Genomic DNA, 11,059 nt, shown 5'->3' on the forward strand with positions numbered 1-11,059 from the left:
GGTCCCCTGGAAAGATCTCAACACTGTGTCGTCGCCACAAATGATGGCACAGTGCCACGACACAAGGAACACATTAGACGTCCCAGAGTCACCCACACGTGTCATCCTCAGTGAGAGGCTCACAAGGTCACTCCTGGAGGCAGCTGGAGAGGATGCCCAGCCCAGCTGTGTGCACACACAAACACACTTCCTCCAGGCCTCCCCATGAAACAGGCCCAGCCCAGCCAGGGTATGGTACAAAAATAGTTTATTACAAAAGAAATCCAACCAAAATGCCTCATAATTTACATTTGTTATCAGTGCCTGGCTACAGCCTGTCTCCCCCACTCATCCATCTTGGTGGAGTGGCAGGGCGAGAGAGGAGTGACTATTCCCTGGTTCCAAACCAGTTCTGGGGGAGAAGGAATCTGGGTGGAATTCCAGACAGGGGACTGGTGCCTGAGAGTAACAGGGGTAAGAGTCCTGGGTCACAGGTAAGATATCTGCTCAGAAGAGGGGGTTTATGGGTAGATGCTTGTGCCTCTGTGCAAATCCTAGTCCTGGAGGGGGGGAGGCAGAGTGAGGTCTTCACAGTTTCTAGGAGGGTTGGCCCCACAGGGCAGGGAGGTACCCCCCCGCATGAGTCTGAGATCTGCCCCCCCCATCCCTCTCAGCTGCCTCCTGGAGCTGGGGAGGGGGGCACCGGCCGGCCAGGGGCTCGGAGGACCCCAGCGAAGGGCAGGAAGCCAGGCGGAGATGAGGGAGGAAGGAAGAAACTGGGGGGAGCCATGGGGTATCCAGGTGGATCCTTGGGGGGAGACTGGGAGGGTGAGGAGGAGGGTGACGCAGAAAGGAGACCTGTGGGAAGAAGAGAGGGGTGGGAGTCAGGAGACACAGGACCAGACCCACCTGGGCGGGCGCTTTGGGGGCCCGGGGGAAGGGCACAGGGGTCTGGAGGGCTCTGAGGGAGGGGCTGGCAGTTGGTGTCCGGGAGGGAGATCGGTTCTCACCGTTAGAGCTGAGGAGGCTGCTGCTCTCAGGGGAGGTGGTGGCACTGCGCTCTGGCGAGGGCTCTGGCTGTGATGCCGGAGCAGGCCGGGTCGCCTTCCCCCTCAGGATGTCGATGACCTGCAGAAGGATGGAAAATGGGGGTCAGCACCAGGTTGCTCCAGCCCACGCAGCGCTCGCTCTCTCCGTTCTCTTCGTGCACGGAGCCGGCTCGCGTCTCCGTGTCCGCTGTCAGAGCTCGCTGGGACCACAGGCCGCCCCCTCCCTCGCGCGCACCGAGATGTCCCATTCACGCGGGCCGGCCTCGGGCAAGGTCCTCCTCCCCCCCCCCCCACCCCCGCGCTCACACTCACCCGGCGGCTGCGCGCCACCATGAGCGGCGTGTCGTTGTGGCAGTTCTTGAGGCCGCTGTCGGCGCCGCTGCGGACCAGCGTGCGCACGAGCGGGAGGAGCCCGCGGCCGGACGCCGAGTGCAGCGCCGAGCTGCCCGAGTACATCTGAGCGTTCACATTGGCGCCGTGCTGCGGGGCGGGACCGCGGGTCAGGACCCCCAGCGCCCGGCGGGAGGGGCGGTGGATGCGGTGGGGGCGGGGCCAGAGGAGGGGCGGGGCCGGGATGAGGTCGAGCGAAGGGCTGGGGACCAGGGCTGGGGACCGAGGCTGGGGTCCCCGGACAGAGGCACGGACCTGGGCGGGACTAGATCCGGGATGGGTGACGGAAGGGCGAAAGCCAGAACCCAAGGTGGCCCGGAGCGGGACTGAGCAGGCATGGTGGTCAACCCGGGATAGACACCCGCGGTCCCGGCCCGCCGAGGTAGGGGCGGAGCCATTGAAAGGAAAGGTCCAGAGTCTAGGCGGGGCGGAAGGATAGCACGCGGAAAGGACCAAAGCGAGAAGGCGGGGTGCGCAAGGCAGGCGCTGCAACGGCCCAGCTCTCTTTGGGGGCGGGGGAAAAAAGGAAGAAGGTCCCGGACAAGAGGGGTTGGGTAGTGAAGCACAGGGTTGATATAACGAGGCCTAGAAGGAAGGGACAGATCTGGAAGTGTAGCAAGAGCGGGAGCCAGAGCAGGAAAGCAGGGTCGGTGTCAGGGACAGGGGCGACTGCTGGGCCAGTGCCGGAGGGAAGGGTGGGCGAGAGGCCAGAGGCAGGGGCTGTACCCACCTGCAGCAGTAGCTGCACCATACTAAGGCTGTTGTTTTCCACTGCGTGGATGAGCGGGGAGCGGCCGCTTTTAATGTCCTGCAGAAGGGCGGGAAGGTCTTTGTGAGCCTTTCTAAGCTCTGCCCAATCAGCCCGCCAATATCCCAGCTGCTTGGTCCACCATCCCAATCGGGTCAGACACTGGAAGTCCCACCCCACCCACTAGTGCGGTCTCCACGTAAGTCCCGCCCCCCCAGCTCCTCTCGGCCCCACCCCCTTGGCCCGGGCCTGCTCACCACCGCATCGATGTCCGCACCCCGCTCCAGCAAGAGCAGAACGGCTTCGGGGCACTCCATGTTCACGGCCACGTGCAGGGCGGTAAGCCCTGCGGTACAGGAAGACTCAGTTAACCTGGGTCTGGGGCTGGACCTGAAGTCTTGCCAGACAGACCCACCCGGCGCCAGGGTAGGTGCTCACCATCGTAATTGCGGGCCTCCAGATCCACAGTGCCCGGGGCTGCACTGTCCAGCAGGGCACGCAAGCAGGTCGGGCTGCGGTGCTCACACGCCAGGTGGGCTGCCGTCTGGCCATGGCGGTCCAGTGCCATGGGGCTGGCACCAGCCATCACTAGCAGCCGGACCACAGATGGCAATGTGGTGATCACAGCCAGGTGTAGCGGTGTCTGGGGGCACAGAGACTGTGAGGGACCTGGGCCTTGCCCTGTGTCCCCGTCCTGACCGCCCCCCACCAGCTCCAGTTTTACTCAGGGGACCAGAAATCTGGAGTCCGTCCTCTATAAGATTCAAGAGTCAGCACCACCGTGCCCCTCCCCCAGCTCCTAGGACTCAGGAATCCAGACCCTCAAGCCTCTCTTCCATCAGATCCAGGCCCCCAGGCTCACCTGCCGCAGGTTGTTGTAGATATCCAGCTCCCGGCCCCCATGCTGGAAGAGGCTGACCAGGCGGTGCACGGCTGCCAGATTGCCCTGGACCACGGCGATGTGGAGTGGCCTGGGGTGGGGAAATCACAGGCGTTAGAGGGGCTGGTCACCTCTCACCGCCACACACTTTGCTAAGTCCAACACGTGCCGACTACTTTGGAGTGGATACAGCATCCAGCCACTCCTGAGCCTCACTCCCTTATCCCCGTTCAGCCACCATCGCCCTCACTCCTGGACTGTTCCCTCCTCACTGGCCTCCCTGCTGCCTCCCACCTCTGCCCCACTGTCTTGTCGCCCACCTAGCAGCCAGAGAGACCCTTCTACAACCTCAATCAGGTCAAGTCCCTCCCCTGCTCAGAACCCTCGGCATCAAGGCTAGACAAGCCCTCTGTGATCCTGCCTCCCCCTTTTCAATCCATTTGGCTTCTGCTCCCTTCACCCTTCTTGGCTTCCTTGCTGTGCCTAAACAGAACAAGCACACTTGCTTGCCTCCTAGAGCCTTTGCACTGGCTGTTCCTCTGTCTGGAAGAGTCACTCCCACGCCCACCCCCGCCCCATCCTCTGCACAACCTGCTCTCCTCATTTGGGCCTCTGCCCAAATGAAATGAAATGGTGTGGCCACGGCTCACTCCCCTTTCCCCCCCTTCCCCTGCTTAATTTTCCTCCACATCATCACCTGACATTGTACAGTTTTACTTGTTTCCTGTCTGAGTCTCCCCTTCTAGAATGTCAGCGCCACCCAGGGCTGGGCGTTTTGTCTGCTTGGGTCTCTGCGCGGTGCCTAGGAGCGCAGCTGGGGCTGAGTAGGTGTGCCACAAGCATGCCCTGCATGAATGAACCCATCGCGGTGGCCCCTGGCCATCCTTGAAGCTGGTGAGCGCGCTCCCCCTTCTCTCCCTGCCCCCGCTGCTCATCCGTGACCTGAGTGCGACGTTCTCTCCAGCAGTTGGGATTGCAAGTCACACTCAGCCTCCAACCCCTGAGCATTCACTTATTTGGAGGGATTTTTGCCCAAAGGGGAGGTGGGATATACTGGGACGGGGTCACTGCTCTGGACACCCAGGGTCGTGTTCCCCCCTCCTTCTGGACTTTAGGACTCACTCCGTCAGCTTCTGGGAAGCTTGTGGGCTCTCAGCTCTCTCTGGGAATTACCCTCCGCTGAAAAGCACTGCTTGTCCGGGTCATGAGCGGGGGACAGCTGCCATCCCATGGCATCCAGTGGCTGGTCAGTGCTGGCACAGTGCTAGCTTTTTGGCCCCATCTCTAAATAACACTACAACTGCTGCATTCCCTGGGTGGGTGGGAGGTCAGCTAAGCCCCCCCCCCCTGCTGCGACCCCCAGCAGTCTGATTTTTGCCTAATCCTGCTTCCTCCCCACCAGCCTTGATCTGGAGAAGTTTCCCAATACACTCTGGGCTCCTGCCCACAGCTGCCGACCTGGAAGAGCCAGGGAAGTCTGTGATGACTGTGTGTATGTTTGTGTGTCTGGGGGTGGGGGGATGGCCACATGAACACTGAGCTTACAGGGGTGACTGTATACACACGGGCTGCACAACGTTCTCCTGCACAACATCTCCACTCACTAGAGCAACGACCTTCTCAACCACCACTACCGCTTCCTAACCAGAGTCCTGCTAAGTAAAGCAGGTGAACAGCGGGCCTCGCCACCGTGGAACGTGCTTCCAGAATTCGCAGGGTAAACCAGCTCCCTAAGTGCTTTGGTAGCTGGGGAGAGATCCCGCAGCAGCCTCATCCCCCTGCTCCCCTCCCCCGCCCCCCTGGAGGCTTTGAGGGGGTTAAGCAGGCCGGGGTGCAGACTGGCCTGCAGCCCTCCTTAGCTGTGGAAGAGCCAGAGCCAAGTCACGTGGCCCTCCGCTTTTCTCCCCCAGACGGCATCGCCCACAGAGGGCTCTGCGGGTGAAATGCGGAACCTGGAGATCCTGATCCGTGAAAGCCAAATTTACAAGGAAAATATTGGGGGAGGGGCCGGAGCTGGGCCGGGGGAGGAGGTGGGAGTGGGGAGGGGCCCGGAGAACGGCTCCCTTCCCTCCCTCCATCTCCCAGGAAGCCCGGCCTGGGTCCCTCTTGGGGCGGGCGGGGTTAAGTGAGGGCAGAGAGAGCGAATGATTTCAGAGAAACCGTCCAGGCCTGAGTTCCCATAAACGCGCGGGCTGCAGGGGGTGGGGCGGGGCTGGAGGAAGTGGGGACGGGAGGGGCGGCCCAGCCCTCGGACTTCCAGTAACAGGTCTGCTGGGCGGGGCTCCGCTTCCTGCTCCCGGGGGAGGGAAGCCTCCTGCCGGGGATCTACCCCGGCCACCCCCGGCACCCCCATTTCCATCCTCGCGTGGGGTGGAGGAGGGAGGCCAATCAAAGAGACCTAAGCTTCCCCGGGGGGGGAAAGAACCCCAAGTTTTCCAGCTTAGGGGCTCCTCTGGAACTCCACCCTTCAGGGTTCAGACTCCAGCTGGCTCCTTATCCCCCATATCCTGGCATCCACCCCTGAGATCTCTTAGGGTCCGGTTATATGGTGCCCCAACTCTTGGCGGATACCAACTTCCCTAGTCCCTGTGAGTTACAAACCCCCAAGCTGTTCTGTAACCCGTTCCTTAACTTCCCCAGGGGTCAAGGAATACAGTACCCGGACCTCTGCTCTCTGGGACTCGGAACACCTCCCCTCTCTCTTGGAGGAAGACCCAGATCTCCAGCTTCCCGGTGCTGTACCGAATACAGTACCCGGACCTGTTGAGGGTCCAGATGCCCCGAGATTCTTGCTCCCTTGAGTCCCTAGAAGTCCAGGCTCCCAACTAAGCTTTGCTGCTTTGGGGACCCAGACATAACCTGTCCCCCTCCCCCACTCCCAGCATAGCCAGCTGTCCATTCCGGTAAAGTCTTGGCCCCAGCGGAAGGGGTTAAGGTTAGACTGAACGCCGGGAGGGGGAGGCTGCGAGTGAGTGACGGCTGCTGACGTGGGGGAGGCAGAGCAGCTGGGCTGCGGTCAAGTTCTGCGGGAAGGGATTTCCCCCAACAGGCAGCTGAGGCTGAAGTGTTTGCTTTGGAGGGAAGGGGGGGGGGGAGGGCGGGTGGGGCGCAGGATTTGAGATTGGTGTGCCAAGGCCGCCTTCTGCGGCCCGTGTTCACAGGCTGCAAACAAAATCATCCCCGGATGATTTTTTTTGCAGATACAAAATCTATTTCGCTGATGACCCCAGAGGTACCTAGAGTGGGAGGAACTAGTTTTATTCAGCCTTTTAGATAGCTCAGACACTTTCTCCTGCTTGGACCTACAGAATGGCCCAGAAGCACCTGGGGAGGTCTGTGAGAACAACTCCCCCCATCCCCTGTGTGGAGGACCTACTGTGTGACCGGCCCTTCTGTGTTCTCTGCGTCTGTACATCGTTGCTCTGAATCCTAATTTTGATAGGTCCGGTATAAGCCCGGATTTCCAGAAAGGGGTGCTGAGGCTCCAGGATGTGACGTCACAAAGTTGGCCAGTGATAGAGGACCCCCTGCCCCCCCACTTTCTGCAGCAGTGAGCTTATCCTTTCCATCCCTATCAATTCCCAGATAGACAGTTTATAGAAGCCATTCCTTGTCTGTCTCACACACTTTCACACACTGATGGTTCTTGTTTTTAAGGTGGGTGGGGGGGAGACTGGCAGAGAGGGGCGAGAAAGCGGCCAGCTGGAATTCAAACCTGGGTGGATGAAATAATAATGGGCACGGTCAAGGGTGTCGAGCGTTTACTGTGTGCCAGGCACAGAGCAGACCCTTCCCCTGCAGCAGTTCTCAGCAGCCTCGAGGACATGTTCTCCCAACTGCAGGCGATCTATGGCATTTGTGAAATCAGTTTACAGAGACTGTCAACTTAATTGACTAACCTCTATGACCATGAAACAGTGGAACAGACTAGAAGAGAAAATACAGAGTAGATTCCATCTAGGAAGGGGACTCTTGTTCTGAGCAATTTTTATTTCAAGCTTCTACGTGTGGATGTGTGCTGGGTATAATGTAAAGTAATGATGACAGTAGTATTAAGTAATACTTATTGAGCACTTGTAACTTAGCAGGCTCAGTGCTAAGAGCTTAGCATGTGTAATTCACATAACAAATCTATTGCTTAAAGATCTTTCGCATGTCTGGATTTCTTTAAAAATAATTTTTGGGTATCACTGGGTAATATTTTATTATTTTATTTTTAAAAAGCGATCCCTATACCCAACATGGAGCTTGAACTCACGACCCCGAGATCAAGAACTTGTATGCTCTACCAACTGAGCCCGCCAGGCGCCCCTCTCAGGTCTGGATTCTGATAAACATTTTGAAGCCCCCTGCTTCAGAAACAGTCCTGGGTGGTAAGGGCTCTCAGAGTCCCCATTTTCCAAAAGAGGATACTGAGGCGCAGAGTGGGGAAGTGGGGGGACCTTGCTCCAAGTCACAGCCAGCAGTGGAGACGGGACTCTAACTCAGCTGAGGGAACTCGAAAGCCCAAGCTGAGTGTCCCTGTGTTGTGGTGGGTGAGGTGGGGGGAGGGCTGGCTCCCCCATTTATGGGGGTGCTTTACTCACGTGTCTCCATCCTCATCTGCACGGGTGGCCACGGCGATGTCAGCTGACAAAGGGTGTTCCATGGAGCATACCATGGGGTACAGGGGTGTAGGCAGGTTCAGGAGAGGAAAGAGTGAGCCCATAGTCGGGGTGGGGTATATGGGCAGTAAAGGTCCTGGACAGAGAAAGGACGTGGGTGAGGCAAAACCCGCAGACCCCCGACTCACCCCTACATCCAGGCCTTCGCACCTGCTGTGTCACCTGCCCCTTTTTCTAGGTCCCTTTTTCATTTAATACTGGGCCCCAAATGTCCAAGACAGACTGGTCTTCCACATCCTTCTGGACTCAGGTGGCTTCCTCACTTCACTATCTCCCCTAAGCCCTGGTCACTGTCTTTGTCACTTATCTCTTCACTAGTCTGACTCCCCGTGCCCTACTAGGCAGAATTCCTTAAGGACAGGCCTGAATCCCATCATCACCCATCGGGGGACCCCAGGACCCGTTTGCTGAGTGAATTTGTGACTGAAGAAGGTTAGGAATGGCTGAAGCACTGAGTGTAGCGTGTGGGGTGACTGTGTAGAGAGTTGGGGAGAAAGGTGGGTCAGAAGGAGAGAGGAGTGGAGTCAGACGCCAGACACCATGGCAGCAAAGTCATTTCCACCCATCACACAGATGGGGAAAACTGAGGCCAGGGTTTTCATCCAGGGAATGGGAAAGGGAAGGGAGCAGTGGCAGGCTTCCTGATGCACACCCCGAGGCTTTCTAACTGCTGTATTCTGATGGGGTGGAACTGGGCCAAAGTCTGGAAGCACTAGGTATGGGCTCTCTGCAGCTTTGGGGTCACTCAGGGGTGGGTGATGTGGGCACAGCTGTGGAAGGGGATCCCCCTCCCTTGAGACAGAATGGGGAGAATGGTGCTTGGCCTCCTGTCATCTCCAGACTCTTGAGGGCCCCCACCTGTGCACCCCCAAGTTTGCAGGTCCTCGTTCTCCAGTACCAGGCCTTCGTGCCCTGTAGCCTTTTGCCTGAACACCCCCAAATTCTTCATCCCGGCCCTAAATCCTTCAGTCCCAGAATTCCCCCATCCTGTCCCTGGTTCCTAGAACCCTCAACTCCAAGCCTTGACTTTGTGACCACCTGAATTCCTGACCTCAGATGACACCTTGAGCCTGTATTACGACCATACATAACTGGGTGCCCAGAATACCAGATCTCTGTCCTGCTGAATCCTCAGGACCCCCACTGCCTGGGTCTGTTTCCTTGGATCCCTGTGATCTCAGATATTGGGGTGCTTAAAACTCCAACTCTGTTCTCCTGATCCCCACTGTTCCCTGATATCCTGATTCCTGAGATTCTGATCTGCTGGCTGACATCCCTAGTATGTCCTCTTAGAACCCCAGTCGCTGCTTCCCTAACTCCCTTTGACACCGTGTATCTGGATGCCAAGAACCCCAATTTCTTGGGCCCGACTGCCAAGCACTGAGTCCTCATAATCCTAGATATCTGGGTTCTAAAAAGCTTGTAACTCTGTGTTCTTGGGACTACAAGCTCTGCAGACTTTCGTATCTGTAGCGCTAGGCACTGGCCCCTGGGTCTGCATATCTGTGGCTCTCAGACTTTGGCTCTGTCCCTCAGGGCCCCCTGGCACCCAGAGTCCTGGGACCCCCATATCTGTGTCCCAAGGCACCGCTCCCGGATGTTCCCACAACTGTGTCCCTGAGACCTCCTGCTCTGCCCCCTCCCAGCTCCTCAGTAATCCCCTATCTGTGTCCTTGGGATTCTGTCCCCCAGCTTCTCGGCTCCCTGGGAGCCCCTGTATTTGTGTCCTGAACTCTGTTCCCTGGCTTTGGTGACCCTATGCCCTGTCTGACCCCCACCTGACCAGGATCCTTGGGAGCCACTCACCCTGGTAGTAAAGCGCCTCTGGTCGGGCCAGTCCGTGGGGGGCCGCGGGGACCGCCGGGGAGTCGGAGCTGCCGCCTAGGGGATCCGGGGGGACCACGGGGCCCGCGGGACCGCGGGGGCCGACGGGTTCCGGGGAGGGTGCGCGCAGCGGGCGCTTGCGGAGCGGCAGCGCGGCGCCGGGGGGCCCGGCGGCCTTGGGCCGGGTGCGCAGGTCCACGGGCCCCTCGTCCATGGCCCCCGCGGGGCATCGGGGCATGGGGCCGCCGGAGACGGCGGCCGAGCAGGCGGCCGGAGCGCGGCTCGGCTCGGCTCGGCTCGGCGGCACGGGAGGGTGGCTGCGCCGGGCGCCGGGACTTCCCCTGCCGCCGGCTGAACTGAAGGGACTTTTGTCGGCCGGGGCGGTGCCGGTCGCCCGCCTCCCCGCCCCCGGCCTCCCCGGGGCCACCCGTCCGCCCCAGGGGTTTCCTGGACCCGCCGCCGCTCCCGTCGCCTCGCGGTGCTGCTCGCCGAGCGTCCAGCCTGCGCCGCGCCCCGTGCCCGCCCCCTCCCGACCCGGCGGCGCCCCCGGCGGCTGGGCCCGGGCGCGGGGCGGGGGTGTGGGGGACAGGAGGCGGGGTCAGGCGTTGGGGGTCCCCACCCCTGCGGCTGCGGGCCTCTCTCAGTCGCTGCCTCAGTGTTTAGGTGTTTCTGGCTATTTGTCTCCCTTGCTGTGACTCTGTCTCTGACTCTCCCGTTTGGATGGGTGTCTCTCTGGGTCTCATCGGTCTCTCTCTCCTTCTATCTCTGTCTCTGTGTCTCTCTTGTGTCTGTGTCTCTCACTATCCCTCTTTTCTCGAGTGGCCGGCTGCCCTCAGCCTCTCCCCCAGGGTGGGATTCCAGGAGGCCCTGGGCTCACTACGGCGCGGGTTCGAGTCCCGACTCCCATTTCCTCGCCGGGTGACCTTGACCAGGCACTTCCCTTCGCTGAGCGGTTTCCTCCTTTGCGGGAGGAGAAAAGACGCACCCAGGTCCGGGACTGTTCTCGGCAGGCGCCCAGGCGCTATCCCTCTGCCTGCCCTCTCGCCATCTCTGCCTCTTCCAGGTGTCCCCTAAGGTGGATCCGAACTTCGCTGGGGGTGGGGTACGGTGGGGAAGTGCCCAGAGAAACACTGAATGTGCCTCCCTCTGAGGGATCCCTGCACCCAGCCCGAGCTTCTGGGCGAAGAGATCGTGAGAGACGAAGGGAAAGAGAGACAGAGAGATAGCGAGAGAAGAGGAGACACAAGACCAGAGTCTGGGCGACCACAGCCCGGGCGACCACAGCCCGGGCCGGGGTGGGGGTGGGGGTGGGACGGCCGTCTGGCTACCCCTTCTCTCCCACTTTCCCTTCCCCTCCGGGTGGGGTTGGTGGGTGGGGAACAGGCCGGGCGGGTTGGGGGCATGACTCAGAGGCAGGCTGGAGCTGGTGGGCGGGGAGGGGCAGAGGCGGGCCTTTTCCGGGTCCCCGCCCCTACCGCTCTCCTCTCCGCCCCAGGGCGGGACCCTAGCGGCGCGGGGCTTTCCC

At 60.2% G+C, this 11,059-nt stretch overlaps 1 protein-coding gene across 1 annotated transcript; it reads right to left on the reverse strand.

Moving 5' to 3' along the window:
- Positions 1-230: 230 nt before the first annotated feature.
- Positions 231-10,011, reverse strand: BCL3 (BCL3 transcription coactivator). The gene is made up of 9 exons (XM_059152180.1): positions 9,517-10,011; positions 7,633-7,786; positions 3,029-3,137; positions 2,605-2,809; positions 2,424-2,512; positions 2,149-2,226; positions 1,341-1,508; positions 990-1,107; positions 231-837 (listed from the first exon to the last, which is right to left on the reverse strand). The coding sequence occupies exons 1-9, from the start codon at positions 9,770-9,772 to the stop codon at positions 650-652; spliced, it is 1,365 nt and encodes a 454-aa protein (XP_059008163.1). The 5' UTR covers positions 9,773-10,011; the 3' UTR covers positions 231-649.
- Positions 10,012-11,059: the final 1,048 nt, after the last annotated feature.

Source organism: Mustela lutreola, chromosome 16 (assembly GCF_030435805.1).
Source record: "Mustela lutreola isolate mMusLut2 chromosome 16, mMusLut2.pri, whole genome shotgun sequence".
Taxonomy (NCBI): Eukaryota; Metazoa; Chordata; class Mammalia; order Carnivora; family Mustelidae; genus Mustela; species Mustela lutreola.